The following is a 22,488-nucleotide window of genomic DNA, read 5'->3' as shown; positions in this document are numbered from 1 at the left end:
AGCCATTTTTTAAGCTGAAGAAGAGTCAAATGTTTGAGGCACAAAAGAAGTAATAAGAAGAATGGAAGGGAAGATTAACCAGCAAGCATGTTCAACAGATTTAAAGAAACAGATTTAAAACAGTGGAGGTATGCTTAATAAAGACAAAGTTAATAAACATCTTAGTAGGTTTGGAAAGGCAAGAATTGGTATACTCAATTTGTTCTATAACAGATAAATAGATTCACTAATCTATTTAGTTTCATTTTAATTTTAGCAGTGTAACCTAAGAGGGAAGCAAGATGGCTAGGGAATGAAGAGGGGGTTTAGAAAGGAGTGCATTCAGGGAAAATGTGTCCAGACTAAAAATGAAACCTGGTAGAAACCACGGCTGTGTAGGCTGGCTATACAAAGGACCATTTTTTTTCACCTGAGCTGATAATCAGCATGTCAGGTCAGCCTTTGTCAAAAAGAATTATGGCGGAGCTGTTGCCTGGGCTTATTCCAAGTATGTACCATTGTTCCTCCCTGAGTCAGCTTAGGTTGTATTCAACCAGAACTGGGGCAGAGTGTGAAGCCACATTTGGGTCCTTGTTACCTGGAGCTCAGCATAAACACTGGGGACAAGCCGGTTCTGTTCAGTGCTGGGACAAATTGCTTCTGCTCAGAGCTGCTGGTTGATGACTGTTGCTGGTAGATGAGCAGGAGTTTCCGTCCTCTGACTGTGGGAAGCCTGTGAATGTGAGCAGGGCTGCTGTGGCTAAAATGTGAGCCATATTCTGACATTAGCCCAAAGAATGTGTTAATATTATATACTTCATGCAAAACAGGTGTAACTACCACTTCTGCGTCATGATAAATACATTCCTGTTTGACTTGATGGAGTAAACACTCCACAGTTGGAGGGGGAGGGTGGTGGGCCCATGTTTACCTTACCCTTACCTGCACCTCTCACTCGAGCCCCTTCTTCAGGCTCCTCTTGTGGACATCAGAGGACATCAGTCCATTGTTGGATCTTAGTTGTCAAATGCCCTTTTTAGTGGGCAATTGTCTCTCTCCAAATGTCCTGCATTGCAGTATCTATTTATGCTGTTTGTCCTTGTCGTGTTTAAGCTGCTAGCTACACAGCTGCACACAAGCCTTTATTTTCCACTCCTACCAGCCCCAAAAGATCTTGGGCTTCTTTTTGTGACAAGACTCTCAGAAAATGTAACTTACATAGTCCCATAAGCCCCCTCTGCAGCAATATGGTTTCAGATCTTTATGCTCAAAGGCAACAAAAGCTACAGCTTTCCTGCAGTTGCGGATGATTTATGAGGTATGAATTATGCATAGCCATGTAGCTAGAATGGATAGAGTTGTTTGTCCAGCTGAGTAAGTCACATCTTACTCTGATGCCTCTCTGTCCACCTGCATGCATTCTCTTCCCACTTTTTGCCTCCATGTCTGGCTTTCCATGCTTCTCTTTTCTCTTCTGATTTCAGTATGTGCCTCTCAAGACTTATATTCGCTCCCACTTAATACTGAATAAGTGTCAGCTGGATAATGTACAAATGCTTTAGCCTATGAGCACATGGTTAAGAGTATATATCTTAGATTCAGCCAGGTCTGGGTTAAAATCCAGCCAGCCTAGCTGTGAGCTTTAGTCAAGTAACTTGACCTCCCTACACTTACTTCCCTCATCTGTAAAATAATGCCAATAATAGCAATACCTAGTTCTCAAGGCTGTTGATGGGTCGAAGGAGATATTTTGCTGATTGCACATAGCAAAGCGTCAGGCACCATAGTGAGCGCTCAGCAGAACAGGCACATACTTGTTTACGATCTGGCTGTATTTCCAACCACCTTCCCAGCTGTACATATCCATTCCATTAAGCTATAAGCTCCTTTTCAGCAGGAGCCTGTCTCCTTCACTCTCCAAGCCCAGAGCTTCACAATATGCCTGGCACATGTTTCAGTGCTCCGTACATACGGAAACAAATCAAACGAGCCATGTGGAACCATGCTGTACCACACCTCTGTGCTCTCACATGTGCTCTCTCACCCTCTCCTTGCCTGGGCCACTGTCCAGTCACCTTCACAGTTGCTGACCTGGATGGATTTGGGCTTCCTCTGCACTCCCTTCCCAACCCAAGTCCACTGATTGACTCATCCGTCTTCCTCCTAAGTATGTATAAGCCAAAGGGCAGGGGCCTTGTTTACTTGACTTTCTATCCACAGCCCTTTGCACGGTGCCTGTCACATAGAGAGGATCAAAATATGTTTGCTGAAGAAAGGCTGAATGTAAATAAAAGGATATGTGTGAGGAATAAGAATGCAGGGGAAATTAAACAGTTGAAAACTGGTGATTTGTTACTATGGTGATTTCTGAGTAACTTTTATGGTGGGGGCGTCTTTGTTCTTATTATTGTTTTCTTTTTTACTTCCTCGTTTCCAGCACTTCAGGAGGGGAACAGCTGTATCTAGCAAGCCTAGGGAAGAGCCAGAGAGAACTAGAACCCCGTTGCAATGAGGCTTTTGCAAAAGGAGCAAAGATGATGGCTGGGAGCAGAGCATGCTTCTCAAAAGGGATCATGTGGTAGTCAGAAGAAGATGTGATTATGTTAGACATAAACTTGGATCCAGGTTCCAGTGACTGGGTATCCCTGAGCAAGTTATTTAAATTCTGTGAGTCCAAGGTTTCTTGACTGTGAAATACCCTTTTAAGGTTGTTCTGGGGATTAAATGAAATACCATATGTGAAGTGCCAAGCAGAAAATAAGTTCTCAATAAAAGGTAGGAATTGTTACAATTCATTATTGTTGTTATCCTACTAACCTGCCTTAATCCAAGGTTAACTGTCAGTATCAAAGGAGGTCAGATGCCTCTTATAGGCCTGGGGAAAAAACAAGTGACCAACAGAGCTACCCTTTGACCTCTGTGTTAGGTTTACTTCCTTCTTGTGTTGGGGTACAGGCTACCTGTTATAATCAAAAGACACCCCCCCCAAACAGTGGTTCACACAAAATAAATGTTCATGCCTCTCTCATGTTAGGGTTTGAGATCAGAGCTTTAGGGTGAATGAGCAGTGGTGCTTCACAAGGCCATCCAGGGCCCATGTCCCTTCTGTCCCACAGCTCTGCCATTCCCTTTTAGGTTGCCATCCTCTGTCTGGTTGTAGCCAGTTCACAAGCACCACATCCACTTTTGTTCATAAGAAATGGGAAGGAGAATGGAGTGCAACGCACTCCCTTTGGAAGGATGCAAAGGATGAATATATCACATCTGCTTACAACCAGTTAGCTGGAATTTTGTGACGTGGCCACACCTAGCTGCAAAGGAGTCTGAAAAATGAAGTCTTCAGCTATATAGCTATAGATAGGCTTTGTTGAAACTGTTACTATGAAAGAAGTGTGGTGGATTTGGTGAGACAGCAAACTGCTACACCCTTCACCTCCTTCATCCTCCTACTACTCCTTATTTTCAGTGATGTAGAATTGGGCTTCAAGGTTGCAAGGCTGTGTTCCTTTATGCCCAGGACCAGAATTCTGCAAGCTCTCAGGAAAGGAGAAGATAAACTTCTGTTCTGTCATTTTTAAGGAAATAACTTCAAGTTTAGTTACTCTGTAATACAATACTCTAAAAAAGAAATCATACTCTGCCTCATTGATATTCCAAGGAAGAAGTCACTACTAAATTTCTTTACCATAAATTTTATAAGCAAACATGTTTAAAAAATGTATACTGGTATATAAATTAGTCTTTCCTTTTTGGATTTGTTAACAGAAACCTAACTGGATTTCTATCAGGTGCCAAGTAGGTCATCAACAAATGATCTAGCCCATGTGACACATGCTCCTCCCACAGAAAGTGGCCACAATTTGACATTCCAAATACTGTATTTGCATCGCTGCCTTCAGTGGGTTTCAGGTCCCCTTCTTCTTACTTATTATCCCCTCCTTTGATTTTCTGGCCTCTCTGCTGGCACTCAGCTTGCAGCCACGAGTGAAGACCTCTTGTGGAAGCCTCGCTGAAGCAACTACCACGCAGCCAACCAGCCTGGCCTCACTGGGGTGAGGAGAGTAAACTCAAGGGAAGGCAGAGACAGTCTTCGTTTCCTTTAAGTGAGGAAGTGGTAGGAGGTAGCTGGCCAGAGTCAGTTTACCTCTCTGCTCCCCTTATTTCCATCATCACCATCACTGTTGTTCCTTGTCCCAGTAGAGGTGGAATTAGAGAGGGGTATGTTTTCTGACAGCCTGCTTTATGGGCATTCACACCAAAACAGCTGCTGAGAAGCTTTGAAATTCTAAACCACTACAAGGGATGCAAAACTTATGGCTCCTGGTGTTACTGATTCCTTGCACTTGATGAAGTGCCAACATAAAGATCCAGAGGAGTAGGGACTGGGCTTTGTGTCATTCTTGGAAGGAAAGACACCAGCCTCAGTTCCAAAAACACAATGCAAGTGGCCCTGCCACCAAATTCCCAGGGTAGTAGATTTTGATGGGCTCTTACTGCATAACCAGATAAGTGATCAGTGGAAAGGGGAGACATGGAGGACACACACACACACACACACACACACACACACACACACACACGAGCTCGAGGGCAAAAAGAAGAAAAATAACATTTCCTATTCAAAGTCCATTCTGTTTCTTTAAAGGAATGAATCTTCTTAACTGGAACTGGTGAATTAAAGAGAAAAAGAATTCACTGTTTTTTGAAAGGAAGAGGCCACATTTACAGAATCATCTGGCAAGGAACCTCTATGGAGACTGGAAAGATTGGCAGAGAGGGTTTTTGTTCAACATTGGAGAATGAACCTCCTTGGCTTTCATTCTCAGCATTGGCGGGGAGGGGGCGTTGATGACGCCTATTCAAACAGCTGCTTTGTGCTAATGTGTTTTCTTGTGGCTCTGCCAGGTGACACCCTGACCCTTGGGCCCTCAGCCAGTTCAGCCCAGAAAGCCAGTCTCTGCCACTGTGGCCCAGATGTGACGCTGACGATCCTGTTTCTCTTTGCTAGTTCATGAATAAGCCCACATTTTTGTTTTCATTTTTGTTTTCTACTGATTGTTTTTATAGAACAGGGCCAAGGAAAGATAACTGACTGAATACCAACATTAGAAAGAAACATCTTGGTTGGGTCTTTTATGTTTCTGAAAAATTTCAGGTCGCATAAACCAGTGTTGGTATTATTCTATGCCTTACTTGGGTTGCCCCAAATTCTAGAGACTGGGAAATTCTAGTCAGAGTCAAAAGTCAAATCATCAAAATGCCACTCTGACTATCCCAAAAAGAAAGGATGAAAGCAACAAGAGGAAAATACAGAATTTTCTGCCTCATGCCCTAAGTAAAGTCTCCTTTTCTCTGCCACCAACAGGCAACCAAAGAACAGTACTTTGCTTCATCCTTCCCACCTTTTAGAGCCATGCTAATGGGAAGTCTTCAGGCCCTTGCCCACCGAGCGGTCCTGCAGATACCTCAGTAACCAGAGCACCTTGATTAGGGTCCGTGGGACTTGAACTAGTACTGTCATTCTGAGTTTACTGAGTTTCCCCAGGTATGTAGGCGTTTGGGGCATGAAGGTTCTCAAAAACCCACTAATCCAGCCACCCCACACCTGGTTCTGTAATCCCAGATTCTGTGCCACTTGCCACCAACACGATCTTGTGAGTTGATTGTTTATCTGGCTTTGCTTAATCTATGTCCTTAATTAGATTTCTGGGGCTGTTCATTTATGTGCATCAACACCCCCACTCCCGGCAGTGCTCCCTCACTGCCCACTACCCAGCACAGATGTTATAAACACACTCAGAAGTCTCTCCGTCCTTTGGTACTGCCACTTGTCTTACCTTCCAGAGGAGAGGTTGCCTCTTTTTTTTGTTGTTGTTCAGGTAGAGTGGGAGGTAGAGAGAGAGAGAGAGAAACATCGACATGAAAGGGACACATCGAGTGGCTGCTACCCACACAACCCAACCAGGGCCGGGGACAAACTGCAACCAAAGTACGTGCCCTTAGCGGGAACCGAACCTGGGTCTCTCTGGACCGCAGGCCGACACTCTAACCGCTGAGCCAAACCGGCCAGGGCGAGGTTGCCTCTTAACAGGCTTCGGAATCAGTCACTCTCCCTCTCTTCACTTTTAAGTTCATGAGGCCTACTTCACCCATGTGTGGTCGCTATCAACTTAGATACAGGTTAAATCAGTAATTCATAAGATTAAAGAGGACTTTCTTATTTAAAATGATGATTTATTTTTGTTATTAAAATGATACATTCTCAGTATAGAAAATCTGAGAAATGAAGAAACAGAATGAAGAAAAAACGGTCACCCATAGTGTTATCAGCTGTACACTACCAGCAAGCATCTCAGTATCTTTCTTTCCAAACAACTTTCTAGTTATATAGTCTCAGTCATATGATCCTTCTTACCATAACATGAGCGTTTTTCCCTATCACTAACAATTTTCTGTAAACATAGTTTTAGTTTCTGTTTAATTTTATATTATGGGCATGCCTTACAATTTACTTGGCCATTGCCTTCTTGTTAAAGCAATTAGCAAGTTTTTTAATTACAATATAGATTGTAAGTAACACTCATAGAACCTCTTCATATGTCTTTTCTTCGTTTTTTTTTGTTGTTGTTGTTGTGGTTTTGGTTTTTATTTGTTTTAATCCTCGCCCAAGGATATATTTTTATTGATTTTTATAGAGGGAGGAAGGGGGAGAAAGAGAAACAGCAATTGGTTACCTCCCACACACTCCCCAACCTGGGATTGAACCTGTAACCTAAGTATGTGCCCTGACTGGGAATCCAACCTGCAACTTTTTATAGGGAAAAATGTTCCCACCAACTGAGCTGCCCAGCCAGGGCAAAGTTTTTTTGTTGATTTTTTAAAATAAAATTGCCAAATTGGTTTATGGAAACATTATATAGTTATTCCAGTCTTCTATCATCAGCGTATGAAAATATTCATTTAAAGGAAACTGCATCACTATTGGGCAGACTTCTTTTTAAAATTGTATTCATTTAAAGGTGAAAGTATCTCACTAATCTAAAATGTTTGTCTTTACTACTGAAAGTAATATTTTCCTATATGTGTCACAGGTGGTTTTGTCTTTCTTTGAATTGTCAATCCGCGTGATATTCCATTTACCTAATCTTAGGGTTTTTTCTGATCTATATAAATTCCTTACATATTAAAATAGTAAACCAAGAAAATTGAAAGTATATGTCCACACAAAAGTTCATACATGAATGTTCCACGATGCATAATAGCCAAAAAGTGGAAACAACTGATAAATGGCAAACAAGTGGTATATCCATGCAATGGAATACTTTCAGCCATAAAAAGTAATGAAGTACTGCCCGACCCGTATGGCTCAGTGGTTGAGCATCGACCCATGTACCAAGAGGTCACCAGTTCGATTCCCCGTCAGGGTACATGCCCAGGTTGTGGGCTCGATCCCAGTGGGGGCATGCAGGAGGCCGCCAATTGATGTTCTCTCTCATCGATGTTTCTATCTCTCTCCCCCTCTCCCTTCCTCTTTTTCTAAAAATCAATAAAGAAAAGAGAAAAAAAAGAAACAATGAAGTACTAATTGTACTACAAAATGAATGAGCCTTGAAAACATTATGCCAAGTAAAAGAAGCCAGTCACCAGAAGCCACATATTGTATGATTCTATTTATATGAAATGTCTAGAATAGGCAAATCCATGGAGACAGAAAGTAGATTAGTGGTTGGCAGGGGCTGGGGTGAGAAGGGAATGGGGAGTAATTGCTTAATGAATACATGTTTCTTTTGGGGGTAATGAAAATGTTCTGGAATTAGATAGTAGTAATGGTTTCCTTTGTAAATATATTTAAAAGCACTGAACTGTACACTTTAAGAGGGTGAATCTTATGGTGTGTGAATTATATCTCAGTAAAAATAAAATGAGATAAAATTTTAAAGTACTAACCACAAAGAATTTCGATGTGATCCAAAAAGGAGCGGAGGAAGGTCTGACAAACTTTTCAATCTGTGCTCTAAATCTTTCTGAACCTTTGGCACAGACACTGAAAACATCTCTATTTTTACCACCATTTCACTCCACATGAAATGAACGTAAGAAGAAAACATTTCTCCCTCCTTTTGGAGCCTTTCCACGTTTTGGTGTTAAACCCTCATTTGGCCATTTGGGTTTGGGAATGGTTCCAGCATTTTGTTGACTGCAAAGTTAAATCTCACCATTGGCGTCTTAATGCTTCCATTCCTTTTTTATTAAGTGCTTTTGAATCTCTGGGCATTGGGGAATGGAAGGTGATACAGAAGGGAAAGGAGAACATGCTACAGGGGTGTGAGCTGCTGCTTCTCAGCCTGGGGGTCTTTTGAACAAAACAAAACAGAGAGGGGAAGCCAAAAAAATATTCGAGGTGCCAGGGATTGGCTTTTTCTTAAAGTGATTCATAGTAGTTGAGTTTCTTTGCTGTGCGATATAGAACAAGGTCCACCCTCCTCACCGTCCAGAGGGCCGGTGCAAGTTATGCATAAATGATCACATGGGCCCAACTCCATCTCTTATTTCTGAAGCAAAGCTTTGAGTTGATTTTTTAAATAGGCTCTGTTATCCCATTGTTGCATGTGGCCTGTGCTGGCATCATATGTATTTTTGCTTTTACGTCAGTCTTCTCCCCTCAGAGATGTATGTAGTGCCTGATCACTTGTGTGTGGGGGGAGGGGAGGACTCGCTTTCACAGGACCCTATGGAGAGTAGAAATCTGTTATTTTGTGCTTGGAGGCAGAATTTCATGTATAGCTCAGTTGATGAAGTAATATGTTGCAGAAAGTTTTGCCTGTGAAGCAAATCACATTTTAAGTGCAGTAGGAAGGCTCACTTTTATACCAAGGAGACTGATGCTGAATCTTTCATGACATAGATAAATACCCACCACGTCTAGGAAACACCAGGAAGCTAAGGGCTGCTTCATTGTCATTGGCTCAAACAATCATTAAGATGCCAAACTCTACCAAGGAAGCTGTGACTCACCACACCTGGCATGGTCTCAGCACCCCTACAGAGCCAGTCTTGGGGGAGCAGGGTGTGAATGTGGGGGAGTGAGGCCCAGGACCTGAAATCAGGGCCTTCATTAGTCATGCACATGAAGTTGGGTTCTGTAGAACTAGAAGACCTTCCCCACAGGTCTCTCCCACCCTCACGCCCACACCCTTGCATGGACTGGCCTGGATTCCAGGGTGCAGGAGGCAGCTCCAGGATAGAGGTTTCATGTGCTAACCATGGAATCTGTCTCGCATCAAATCCCATTTCCACCCCTGAATGAGCTGTGGGCAAAATCCCAAACTTCTCTGTTCCTCCATTGTAAAGTGAGGAAAACAAGAATACTTTCATCTTAGTATTGCCCTGACAATTAAGTGAGACAGCAGGATCCTGCTTTGTGTCCAGCCTCCCCAGTCATCTCGTGCCCTTCTGTCCTGGCTATCCCCAGAAAGTAGCCCTGCCTGCACTTCCTTGTGGGGTGTCAGGACCCAGTGTCCTACAGAGAGGATTGAAAATCATCATTAAGGATTAAAGTGTTAGGAAATTTGGGTGACAGGTCCTGTGTCCCAAATACCATTGCTACCAATGTGGCACTCATCTTTCACTAAGCATCCTGCGTCCCACGGTTACATGGGAGAAACCAAGGCCAGCCTTCCCTAGGCTTCAAGGGGTTCATTTTCTTCAGTGAGAATGTAGCAAAATATCTTACATTGATTCTTGTGGGTGTTTCTAGTTTTACAAGGATCAAGAGCCCTCTGCCATGAATCTTCTGTCCGGAAGTCACTTCTGATGTGTCCCTGTCACATCTGATTATCCTCTTGCCTCCTGCTATTACTGCTAACTGAAAAAGAGCCTTTGCTTGTTAAACTGCCAGTTTTTGCTTTTCTTACAGAGAAGTGGATGGAACCGTGTAGTAGATCTACAGTTCAGCTTTAATATTTTTTTCAGTTGTCCCCATCCAGTTACTCATGTTTGGTTTCTAGGTCCCCAGGAAACATGCCACACCAAAGTACAGGTCAGTGTGGCTTTCCTGTCACTCTCCAAAGCCTGGGCTGTCGGGAGCAAGGATGGTGACTGATGCCTAAGGGCTGTTACTTCTCCACGCGCCCAGGCTGGTTTCTGAGACAAAGTGCTTACGCTGCTGAACTTCGCTGTTGTTGTCAGTTTCACCTTTCCTCCTCCACCATCCCCTCCTCTGCCTGCAGGTTTATGTGTCTCAAGGGAAAGTAATTTGCTTTTGCAGAAGACTGCCAATGGCCTTTTCCCATTTTTGGTCCCGGCTCTCACACACACCTGGAATCTTCTCAAAAGTCCTGCAACATTATACCCTGAACATACAGGTGGCGCTTTATTGATTGGCATATGAGAAAACATGAGCATATCTGTGTTTAATGGCCAGCTCCTAGACCAGACCATGGTCTCTGGCATCAGAGGAGGGAATGTATAGTCACCCAGACTCACTGTGGGTCAGCAGCCTTAGCCCAGAGTAGCAGAGAGATCCCATCCTTTATGTCGGCTTCAGTCAATCACTTGAGGGTTATGTGAAGGTGGATTTAGGGGCTGCATATGGCATAGTACCAGAAAGTGCTATGGTCAATTGATGGTGTCTGCCATGCTCACAGGAGCAAGGTGTGATAGTCCTTGGAGTCTGTCTTTGGCAACTCTTTCTGGAGTTGCTTAATGCTCTTAGTACATATGAGAAGATCCACTGAACTCAAGAAATTCAAAGTAAATCAGGTTTTACATGCATTACACAAACAGAGCTCCTCAGTTTGCAGGACTGGCAAATAGGGAGCTTTGTAGCTATAATCTAGACACCTTGACCATAGTCCCAGGATCCTACTGGTCACGGTGCTTACTCATCAGTTTTTGTAGGCATAGCACCATGCAGAGCAAGATGGTTATGAATTCATGGTATATGGTTTACTGATCAGAGTAACTCCAGGGCCCCACTTTCAGCGTGGCGTGATTCAGTTTCCCAATGCCCCACAGATCTTGAGCAAGTATATCAGTCATTAGTTCATGATGGGCCTACAGCATGGGCCACAAAAGCCCCACCACAAAACTGCGTAATCAAGAATGTTCTCATTTTTACTCAAATGCTGAGAAGTTTGCTCCTGGCAAGGAGCCTGAAGTCACATCTTCTGACCCTTCCATCAGGAAATGGTTAGACAGACCACTCCAAGTGGGAGGAAGAAGACCACAAGTTCTTATACAAATATTTTCATTGTGATTAACTTTTAATGGCTTGAGCCTGCATTTACTGATTTATTTCACTTTCTTCATGTTTGTCAATGAAGGGAACAAGCAAGATCTGTGCAGAAACATTCCATAATCAACATTCCAAACGCACGAAGTGGTAACGGAGCCATCCCTTCTATTGAAAGAGAGTCGTTTTCTCCAAAATGATTTGGATTGAATTTTGTTTTGTTTGCATTTAAATATTTAACAAATATTATTGAGTTCTTACTGTGTACCAGGCACTATTCTGAACACTAGGGATTTAATAATGAAAAATAATAATAATTCCTGTCTTCAAGGAACTTACTATTTATTTCCTTCCACTATTTCAGAAAATTATATACAAGATGTTATTCACTTATTACAGTGGCAGTACATTTTTAGTATATTTTGAAAGATTTTTTTTCATAGTTTGGTTAGATGTAGAGGCCTATTTTTGTATTTTCAGCAGGGTTCTATTGTAGGGTTTGTTTTGTTAGAGTTGGAAGAGTAGTTTATAAAGAGAGTTCTAATTGATTTTTTTTTAATCCTTACTCGAGAATATGTTTTTACTGATTTTAGAGAGAGGAAGGGAGAGAGAGTGTGAGAGAAACATTGATGTGAGAAATTGATATTTCCTCCCACACATGCTCCAACCAAGGATCAAACCCACAACCTGGGTATGTGCCCTGACGGGGAATTGAATCCACCACCCTTTGGTGTACAGGACAATACTCCAACCAATTGAGCCACACTGGCCAGGACGATTTCAGATTCTTTTCTCTATCACAGTGACAATCTTACAGAGAAAAATCAGAGCATTTTATGTCAGTTTTTTAAATCGCCTTCTTTTATCTGGCATACCTGTTTTTCTAAGAAAGGCATTCTAGATTGCATGTTAATCATATACATGTAAGGGAAACTTTAGCTGTTATACCGTTTCAAAAATATAGATATAAATTCTCTCCTCTCCATAAATCAGGACTTCTCAACCTTGACACTGTTAACATTTAGAGCCAGGTAACCCTTTGCTGTTGGAGGCTGTTCTGTTTGTTATGGGATGTTCAGCAGCGTCCTTGCCCCTACCAGCTAGGTGCCAGTAGTTTCTCTTATCTCCGAGGGATGACAACCAAAAATGTCTACAGGCATTGCCTGATGTGTCCCTTGGTGAGATGGTGAGAGGAGCGAAATCTGGCTGAGAACCACTGGTGTAAATGATACTATTCTGTGATTCAGGTCTCACATCTTCTAAACACAGTACATCAGTAAAATCCCTGAGAAAAAGCACCTCAGACAAGAAGTGTCTTCTGTCTGTCCTTTGTAGAAGCTTGGAGTAATTTTCCATCCTGAAAGAGTTAATATAAAGTAAGCAAGACATTTTTCAGTCTTATGAAGCAACACCAATAACAAATGATGAAACTTCTTCAGTAAATCATGCCTTAGAGATATTTTGCATTTCCTTTTGGAAACTTGTTAAAATCACATTCATTTACCGTAAGTTAGAAGAGCATGTTGGACACAGTATACTGTAAGTTAATCTCAAATGATTTATGAGTAAATGTGTTCCAGATTTGGTGATCTCAGCTCAAGCAGTAAGTGGCTCATTTCCAAATATTTCCATTCTAAGGAACTGACATTCAATTCAATAAGTATTTATTGAAACACGTAATGTAAGAGGACTTGAGAACAGTCTGATATTGCTTCCTTGACCCTGAAACAGCGGAAAAGTAGTGCTCAGAACAGTGTCCCCAAGAGTCTCCATGTCTGATGTGGCACTCCCCACTGTGGTTTGCATGATACTGTAGGAAAACTAGCTCTTTCATTCTCCTTCACTGCCTCAAGTCCATTCCCATCCTGTACCAGCTGTGCCCTCCCCAGTGGATACATGTAATTATCTGTGATGTCATGTGTTTTTTATTTGGTTCTATGTTCCCAAATGGGCCACTTTGCAGATTTTTGCCAGGGACATCCATTGCATGTTCTACCTCCCCGCTGTCAGCTTGACAGGGTATTTTAGCCCATAGTGAGGTCATCTAACCAATTCACCTTATATTTCTGAATCATCTTCACTTCTCACACATACTAATGGATTCAAAAGTGAAGGGCAAACTTATGATAAAAGTCACTGGGAGAACAGTTGGTCTTGATGCTGAGAGAAGTGAAGGGTGAAACAGTGAGCTAGAGAATCTTCACTCATTTGACTGCCCTTTATTGAGCACCTACTACATGCCAACCACTGGCAATATAGCTATGACAAAAGTGGACAGGGCCCTGCTTTCCTAGAACTCACAGCCAACTGGGCAGTGGAATAAGTGGACAGGCCATGTCTTCTTAGGGTGCAGCAGGTGCCAATATTTAAGAATTCAGGATGCCAAGAGAGCACTTTAAAAGATCACCACCCCAGCCTGGGGGAGGTGAAGAATAAGAGAAGGCTTTTCAGAGGAAGCCGTGTCTTAACTGGGACGTGAAGGAGGTGTTGCATGTCAGGAGAGGGAAAGAGTGTTCAAGGCCGTGTTCCAAGGCCTGAAGGAGAGCAGAAAAATGTAACCTTTGAGGATCTGAGAAGTTCGGCATGTTTGGATAGTAGAGTGTGAGAAAGGCAGAGTGAGAAGTAAACAAGAAAAAGGAAATAAGGATGCTTCTCCGCATTCTGACTCAAGCAACTGGGTCATCGGTGGTGCCACTTACTAAGATTAGGAGCTTTGGACGGGAGTGGGGTGGCAAAGACTCAAGTTTTTCATCCACCACTGCCTCCAGTACATGGGAATGATTTTTTAAAGTGTTTTTGAAAGATGCCAGAAGCTAATGGGAATGTGAGGAGTTAAGGAGCAGCTTTCCATGATTTGGTTACGGTAGGCTGTCATGGCATCCCGCTCATACATTTCGACCTCTAGGTTTCTGCCAATTTAATTTCTCATCCAGCAGCTGTTTCTTCATTTTGATTCTTATCAGTATCTTATTGCTTAAATTTTACCAAATGAGTCCTGAAGAATGGGTACCCCTGAGTGAAGACGTATGGTGAGACATTCTGGCTTTTCCAACACCCCTCCACCCTGCTCTTTAAATGTCGTTGGCCATGATAGAGGTTGGGATTCTAATACTGTGTAGACTTGTTTTCTAGAACATACATTATTTTTTAGGTTACTTTTTAAAAGCATAAGTATTATTGGGCTGTCTACAGGCAAGTGTGTGATATCACAGAATTTTAAGGGGTGCAGACCTCATTTGAGGAAAATAGCTGTATGGTGAACATCAACTCCATGTTGATCCCATGGCTCAGGGCATATGGGGAACAAATGTGATCGTCAGGTTAAGGGCATTGAGATTGCTTCTAACCGTCATCCCCAGCCAGTGCTCTTCCTCCTGCCCCCACAGGCTGAAGTATCCAAGGGCAGGCCTCACGAATGAGCCTTCTTTAGTAGTCACGCAACAGGCAACTCAGGAGCATCCAAGTTCATGTGCCTCCTTTATGTTTTCGACAGGAGTTTAGATAATGGGCTGTGTGCAATGTAAGGATAAAGAAGCAACAAAACTGACAGAGGAGAGGGATGGCAGCCTGAACCAGAGCTCGGGGTACCGCTATGGCACAGACCCCACTCCTCAGCACTACCCCAGCTTCGGCGTGACCTCCATCCCCAACTACAACAACTTCCACGCAGCCGGAGGCCAAGGACTCACCGTCTTTGGGGGTGTGAACTCTTCATCTCACACTGGGACCTTGCGGACGAGAGGAGGGACAGGTAAGCCCCGGTGGCAGCAGAGGGCTTGTGGCACAGAGGGAGCAGCTAGCTGCCCTTTGTTTGTTTGGGAACTGAACATTTGTGCTCCAGCTCCTTTCAACTGAGGACTTAATATTTGCATTTTGTATCCATTTCCACCTGTCTTCTACCACATAAGGGGCTATAAAAAAAAAAGCCAGAGCTTCATGTATACATCAGAATGCTGGTGACAGTGATGCAGGGACCCCACATTGCTGCGCTGTGAGAGTTCTGCATGGTCGTGAGATACAACGCTCCTGAGACACTGGGGGCCGGCGGCTGTCCACCTTGGCTGGCCAGGATAACTAGGCAGCTTTTTCAAAACACAGGCGCCTGAGCCCCCTTGCGGAGATTTTGAATCAGAAGCTCCGGGACTGGATCTGAGAGCATACATTTTGAGTTTTCCAGATAATATTTCACTCCTATTTCCCAGCTAAAAACCAGGGGTAACCCCTTCTCCCTCATCTTCCTGATCTTCAGCCTGCCTGTCACTGCCCAGACAGTGGGGTCACTTGGCAGCATTATATTTTGGCCATTTGTCATCTTTGATTTTCTCACTGACCTTCCCATTATCTTCCATGTGACTAAGTTTATCAGCCCTTAAGTATTTTCATGCATCTTTTGTGTTTTAAAATCAAATCGTATGTATCCTTACTGGATATTTTTCTTTCTTTTTGTTTTGTTTGTTTGTTTGTTTCTCTTTCCCACCACAGGCTATGTTTTACTGCCATGAGCACTTGCTGACTTAGCTAATACTTTGTAAAATATCTGGCATACATCCTCAGACATATGGTTTCCGAAACATTTGCAAGTTTCTCATGTATCCTTAGTCTTCCAAATCTTCTCCCAGTATGTGAATCATGGCAACTAGATATTTGACATTTTTTGTTCCAAAATCACTTTGTTCACTACAAAAGTTTAAGGAAATATACATCAGTCATTGTGCTCTCAGCCCATATGGGAGCTGATATGTTATATAAGGACCCACTGTGCCTTTTTACCTGGGAAGTTGGCGTTACCGAGATATTGGTAGGGGGTTTTGCCCCACGACACACACCAGGGCAGTGTACTTATGTCCAGGGCACCTAAGCCAGAGCTGTGGGCAATTGTGTCCTTGTGTTATGGTGAATCTAGGTCTCCCTTTAAAGCAGGCCTTGCATGGGTGAATGAATGCTAGGTACACTTACTTGTCCTTCATGCCATTCTGAAAGGCATCTAGAATGGAAGGAGGAAGGAAAGAGGCTGTCAGTCTGTCTCAGGAAGTCTCTTGAGGATGCAGGAGAGAAAAGGAACCAACATTGCACCCAGCACATATTCCCTGTGCTTACTGAGTACTTTGCCAGCCAGACTCTGAATTCTGCTGACACAGGCATTGACCTTATTCATTCATTCATCAGTGCTGGACATGAATCCCTGTGTCTGCAGGTGTCATTCATGAAGTCACTAGAGAAAGTCATAGGGCTACTTGCCTTGAACATGTGGGTCTATACTGTAATCAGGGACAGTCTTAGTATAAGAGGCCATCTGGTCCTTTATAAATCTGAAAGTTGACACAATACCCCAAAATATTGGCAGGTCTTTCTGCCTTGCATTGTTTGACTTTCTTACACATGCATGTATTTCTCCCCACTGCCGCTTTCAGAGCTTTAAGGCCAGGAACAGTGTCTGTGTTCCTGTGACCTCCTGTGACTCCCCCTTCCATCTCGAAAGGATAAAAACACCCAGTGAGAACTTGCTGGCTGATGGAGGGAGAGAGTGGAAGTGTCCATCCTCATGTGCCTTGTCTTCCACACAGTGCAGCTTGAGTTTGTTTCTAAATTATGTGATGAAAGGAATCTGATAGCAGCGTGATCAGTGAGAATAAAGAATAGGCATAACTTTACAGGCTCCTACTTTTTTGTTTCTAGCCAGTCTCTTGTCTAACCTTTTAAAGAAATCTAAAGGAAGGAGGACAGTTGCCAGATGAGCCTGGCTTTGCAGGGTCAGACCTTCTGAACGCCAGCTCTCCTGTGGAAAGTCCCACTCAGGATGGGGTGGAAAGAGATGCCCCGCCACCCTCGCTGGTTCTTGAATAGTCCCACAGGCACATCTTTTCCCTTGGAACCATCTATTCTGCAAAATGGCAGCTTGGTAAAGAGCAGAATCCCCACCGGGTGTTCTTTAGGTCACCTCAGGCACTTTAAAGTGTATGCAGATCAAAATGAGAAGCCAGAGAGCAGAGAAGTGGGCTATATTACTTACCAATTGTCACATGGTACATCTCCACAAAACTCCGCTTCTTTAAAACAATGCACGTTTTATTATCTGTGGGCCAGGAACCCAGGAATGACTTCGCCGCGTCCAGCATTTCAATCTCTCACAGGCTGCAGTCAAGGTGTGTTGGCTGGTCTATAGTCATCTCACCGTCCAGCTGAGAAGGATATGCTGCCAAGCTCATGACGTTGGCAGGATTAAGTTCTTCTTTGGCTGTTGGCCAAAGGCCACCCACAGTCTTTGTCATGTGGGCCTCTCCAGCATGGCATTTTGCCTCCTGAAAGTGTTTGAACCAAAGTGACAATAGAATGAGTCTGCAAGGAAGACAGAAATCACAGTCATTTGAAGCCTAATCACTTAAGGGACATCCCATCACTTTGCCATGTTCTGTTGGCTAGAAGAAGGTCACCAGGCTCAGCCACACTCACGGGAGGGGGATTGCACAAGGGCATGAATACCAGGAGGTGGGAATCACTGAGGTTGTCTCAGAATTCTGCCTACTACGTGGAGGAAATCCTAGGCCAAATGGGAAACTGGATTGTCTTTGCTGTTAATAGCAAACTTCTGCAAAACAGGAATGGCCTATGTGGGGAGTCAACCAGATGAGAAGAGATAGGGTGGGTATGAGGAAGAGCGAGTACTGCAAGTCAGTTTGAGGATGAGTGACTTCAAGATAGAAAGAGACAGAGAGTGGGAGTCCCAAAAGCAATTGCAGATGCAAAGGGCAAGACATCCTCTAATTAGGTGAACACTTACAGGCTGCAGGAGTTTCCTACTACGTCCTATGTAACTGTGATCCAGGGGAAAGAGGGATGCATTTTACCCAGAACCTAACGTGGGCTCCTCAGCATCAGATAAAAGGTGTCTGATTGCTACAGAACTCTGCAAATCCGAGCCCTTGCACTGCTGCTGCCCCTTCCCGAGGATCCATCCCAAAGCGTACAGAGAAAAGTCCTTCGACTCCAGAGGGATCAAACAGTGCTTCCCCTCCAAAGACCAAGGCATAAATTCAGCCCTGTGACGCTGGTTCACGCATCAATTACACGGCCACATCATGTTGTCCATGCTGATTAGCTTTAGATTTTGAGAATGAGGTTTTAGCGAAGAGTTAATTTCTTGGAATTAATTTCCTCTTGTGTACTATCTCTCCCCTTTTTGATTCACTTTGCCAGGAGTGACCCTGTTTGTGGCCCTTTATGATTACGAAGCACGGACGGAAGATGACCTGAGTTTTCACAAAGGAGAGAAATTTCAGATACTGAACAGCTCGTAAGTTTGGAGAGGGAGGGGAAGCACATGTGTCTGTCAGACTGTGAAAACATTCTTGCTGCCAGCCTGCGCCTTTTCAGATATCTGAACTGCTGAAAGAACCCTTGTTCAATTCATTAATTCACACCAATTTAACTTGAGAAACGAAGAGTCGGTGAACCAGTGCGATATTTTATGGCACTGTCTGTGCAAGGGGCTTTTTGGAGGGTAACCATAGTAGCCGAGTCGATGCTTTTGGTTTTGGTTTAAAGGTTGAAAAGCACCCGCATCACTCTCTGCACATGTACGTTCTCAGATGGTTGGCACGAGGCCTGACTCTCCACACCCCCTCTGCCTGGAGATTGTCTTCACAGTCCACACGTTGCTCTCACTGAGCCCTCGCTGAAGGCTGGCAACAAGTTCCTTCTGTTTTCAAAACTGCTCAACATTCCAGTTTGGTGAAGCTGGAGGAGGCGTTGCCCCACAATGAAAATTTGCGAGTGACTGAAATCTTTGTGAGATGGGAGGAAAAGTGATTTTGATTTCGCCCACATGTGAGTGGCTACAATGCGTGCATTTTTAATGTGCCCGTAGGAGCAACAGATAAACAGGCAATGGGGATAGTTCAAGGGTGAGAATCACTCACTATTCAAATACTACATTTAACACCTCCATTAGGAGAGTAAATATGGATCGGATCAGTTAAGGCAGTGCACATGGATGAGGGCCTTCCAGAAAGCTCCAGGCACTGGAGAAAGCGGTGGTGTCCCACGTCGGCAAGATAGGCCTTTCTTGCACCCCAGCTTTTCCCATGAGTGCTCCCCATGGGTCCCACTTGGGGGCTGAGGGCCCCCTGAGAAGTTCTCCTCTGCCTCCAGGTCTGGTTGCTCTGTCCTCTGCTCCCTGAGAAAAGTGGATTTCATGATGGTGGAAGGACCTGAAGCTTGGCCCTTCGCTTCCCAAAGGGTGTGAGTGAGGGTGGAGAGAGACGGCCCAACTCACGCCAGCAGGTCCCAGGAAGGATGTGTGGTCATTGTACCAGGGAATTCCCTTAGGCCCTGAAAACTGCCTCCTTGGAAAGTCCACCCCTTCCCCGGGATGCCACCATCGCTCAGAACCAAACGCTGAGATTGTGCCGCCTTTCAGCAGCCAGAACAGAACTCCTGCCGTGAGAGTCCAGTGAGTCTTCTGGACATCAGAAGGCGTGTCTGCAGTAACCAGCCTAGAGTCAGGAGTTTGCAGGTGGCAGGATTTCTGGGGGGGTTAATTATTATTTTTGTTATCAGTAAGAGGGGTGTGGATAGATTGGGTTTTTTTTACTTTTTATTTAAATGCATGCATTAAAGTGCCTGTATCGAAAGCATGCATGGTGGCAGTTGCACAATAAACCATGCTTAATGCCACTTCACTGTACACTTAAAAATGGTTAAAGTAAGTTCTGTTGTGCATAATTTTTTAAAGTGTATAGTTTGCTGAATGTTCATGGACTGAACATGCCTTTTCAATCAGCACCCAAAACAAGAAGGAATTTTATTTATCCATTCCTCTGTTGACAGGCATTTGGGTTGCTGCTACAAACATTCATGTACAAGTGGTTGATGAAAATAAACTGAATGGATTTCCACTTCCTTTCCCCTCCTTTGTTGAAGTTGATGGCTCCTCGTCAGCACTTCTCAGTGCCAAGTTCTCAAGAGCTGACCTGCCTAGCTCTTCAGGTTCACCTGTAGCAAATCTCTTTAGATAAGACCCACAGAGAGAAGCTCACCTGGTGATCTTCCAGTACACCATGCTCACTACCACCTGCTTTGGCAAATCCCCTTCACATTGCCAGAAATCTTCCTCCCTGAGTATTTGCCTTCATGGCTTCACTGAACTCAGCTATTGTTTCTTCTCTACATTTCAAATTTTCCACATGAGAGGTCATATTTTAGGTCTAGTGGGTGTACAACAGGGTGCTCCTGCTTCAGAATTTCTTGTTTTGCTTTTATGATTTTTAGGACATTTTCAAGTATCTTTCTGAGATACTGTTTACATTTTATGGCTAAATCTATGATTTTTCATCAAACTGATCTTCAAGTTCTTTGATATCAGAATCCATAAAACAGCTACCTGACTCTTCTTGCCATGCTTGCCCGTCAACGCTGACATTCTCTTGCACAGCTGATTCAAAGTCCACTGCGCGTCTCACAGCACAGATGTCCCCAAGCTGTGGCGCCAGCTTCATCATGTCCACTTCCAGGTGCAGTGCACACGGAGGTTTTCATGGGAAGTGGCGGGGACTGGGGTCCAGTCTTCTGTTCACGTCCTGCCGAGGCAAAAGGCCTCAGGAATTTTCTTAAAAATAGTAAACAGCTGCCATTTATTAAAGGCTCCTTGTGTGCCAGCCATGTGCTAAGTTGCAAATGTTCTCATTCTCCACAGCAACTGTCTGAGGTGTGTGTCCTAGTCATCATCTGACACACGAGGAGCCAGAGGCTCAGGTTTGGGAGCTGCCTGGGTGCCTAGAGGAGCTAGCAGGTGGCAGAGCCAAGGGTGATGTGCAGGGATGTGTCCTAAGGACCGTGTCAGGTTTGGTCTGGGGAAGGCCCAGAGGCTCCCAGCAGAGGGGCCGAGCCATTCAAGTTACAGGACGGTGAAAGCTGGCTGGGAGGTGTGGGAGGAGGAAATTTGCCTTTGATCTCTCTGATGTCCGACACCTTACTGTTACTTTGATTCTCAGATGAATGCTTCTTGTCAGAGTCGACTGACTTTGAATTCTAAAATACAGTCCACCTTCCCTCCCCATTTCATGTAATATTCCCTCAATGCCAAGGTTAGTTAGAATTCTTAACCAACTTCTGAGAGGTAGGAACTAAGGAACTAAAGGTAGTTCCTACCTAAGGAGTGGCAGGAAGTACCACACCCAGCTCTTCTGCAGGTTTTCTCCACACTTCAGGTGGACTCACACACCAGGCTGTAGGGCACCTGCAAAGCCCGTCTTTACCAAAGTCAAAGTCATGACTTCCTCCTTTGTCAATGTGGCAAGAATCTATAATGGCATCCAACTGAAATTTTGGAGAAATATTCAAAGAAAATCTGATCTGTCTCAATCTATATTTTGTGATTTGCCTTTAATATTTACAGAAGGCTTTAAGCCTCTGACCCTGTTCTCTTAGAAGAAAATATTACAAGGTTTTTTCCCTTTAATATTCTTTCTTATTGCCAGTGGAATTCCTCATCCTACATGCCATGTAAATGTTATGGTGGGGGGAGCGGAGAATAAGGTTTTTGTAACAAAGACAATATCCTGAAGTTAAGGGTAATAACAGGGAAAACAAAATCATGAAGGAAAAACAAAGCAGTAATACAGAACCAGATGGCATGCATCCCTCCTCCTCCCCCAGCCTCTCCCCACAGACTCTCATCAGCTGAGTGAGGGAGGGATGGAGTTCTATCTCCCTGGGGCAGCTGCCACACCTCCCATTGTATGTCTCCCACTCCTTTTCCTGACTAGAGGCTGAAATGGGAGGCCACAGGGCTGGCTTTTATGTTTTAAAGTGCAGTGTGAGCCATGTGTGTGCCTGAGCAAGCCCAGAGCCGGTGGACAGCTGCTGGGTGGGGGTCCTTCGTTGACCTGTTATAGGTACTCAGTATAGTATATTTGGACATTATGAAACTTCAATCCATGTTGTAAAATATTTAAATTCACCTATTTCATTTCCTGTTTTCTCATACCACCTAGAAACACAGCAGCTCTTCGAAATATAATAAACAGAGTGGAATAGTGGTCATTGCTTAGGGTAGTGACTCTTTTCAAGTTCTTTTCATCGTGATAAGAAAAAATGCTCCTTTAGAGCCCCACCTAAACATTCAATAAAATTGTTATGGATATGCTCTCTGGAAGTAAGAAGGGCAGTGTCAAATTTAGAAAGAATCCAGCATTTACTTACTTACTTATTTATTTTTATTTATTTATTTATTTATTTTTATCCTCACCTGAGGACATTTTTGCATTTATCTTCAGATA

At 43.8% G+C, this 22,488-nt stretch overlaps 1 protein-coding gene across 6 annotated transcripts in view; it reads left to right on the top strand.

Moving 5' to 3' along the window:
• Positions 1 to 22,488, top strand: part of FYN (FYN proto-oncogene, Src family tyrosine kinase) — a 205,532-nt gene that overhangs the window by 131,931 nt on the left and 51,113 nt on the right. For all 6 annotated transcript variants that reach the window (XM_036248074.1, XM_036248079.1, XM_036248078.1 and 3 more), the window contains 2 exons: positions 14,706 to 14,963; positions 18,407 to 18,503. In XM_036248074.1, coding sequence (XP_036103967.1) covers positions 14,717 to 14,963; positions 18,407 to 18,503 — 344 coding nt within the window. In that variant the 5' untranslated portion in view covers positions 14,706 to 14,716. The remainder of the gene's footprint in view (positions 1 to 14,705; positions 14,964 to 18,406; positions 18,504 to 22,488) is intronic.

The sequence above is a fragment of the Molossus molossus genome, unplaced genomic scaffold (assembly GCF_014108415.1).
Source record: "Molossus molossus isolate mMolMol1 unplaced genomic scaffold, mMolMol1.p scaffold_m16_p_8, whole genome shotgun sequence".
Classification (NCBI taxonomy): domain Eukaryota; kingdom Metazoa; phylum Chordata; class Mammalia; order Chiroptera; family Molossidae; genus Molossus; species Molossus molossus.
This window is presented reverse-complemented; position numbering and strand designations above follow the sequence as displayed.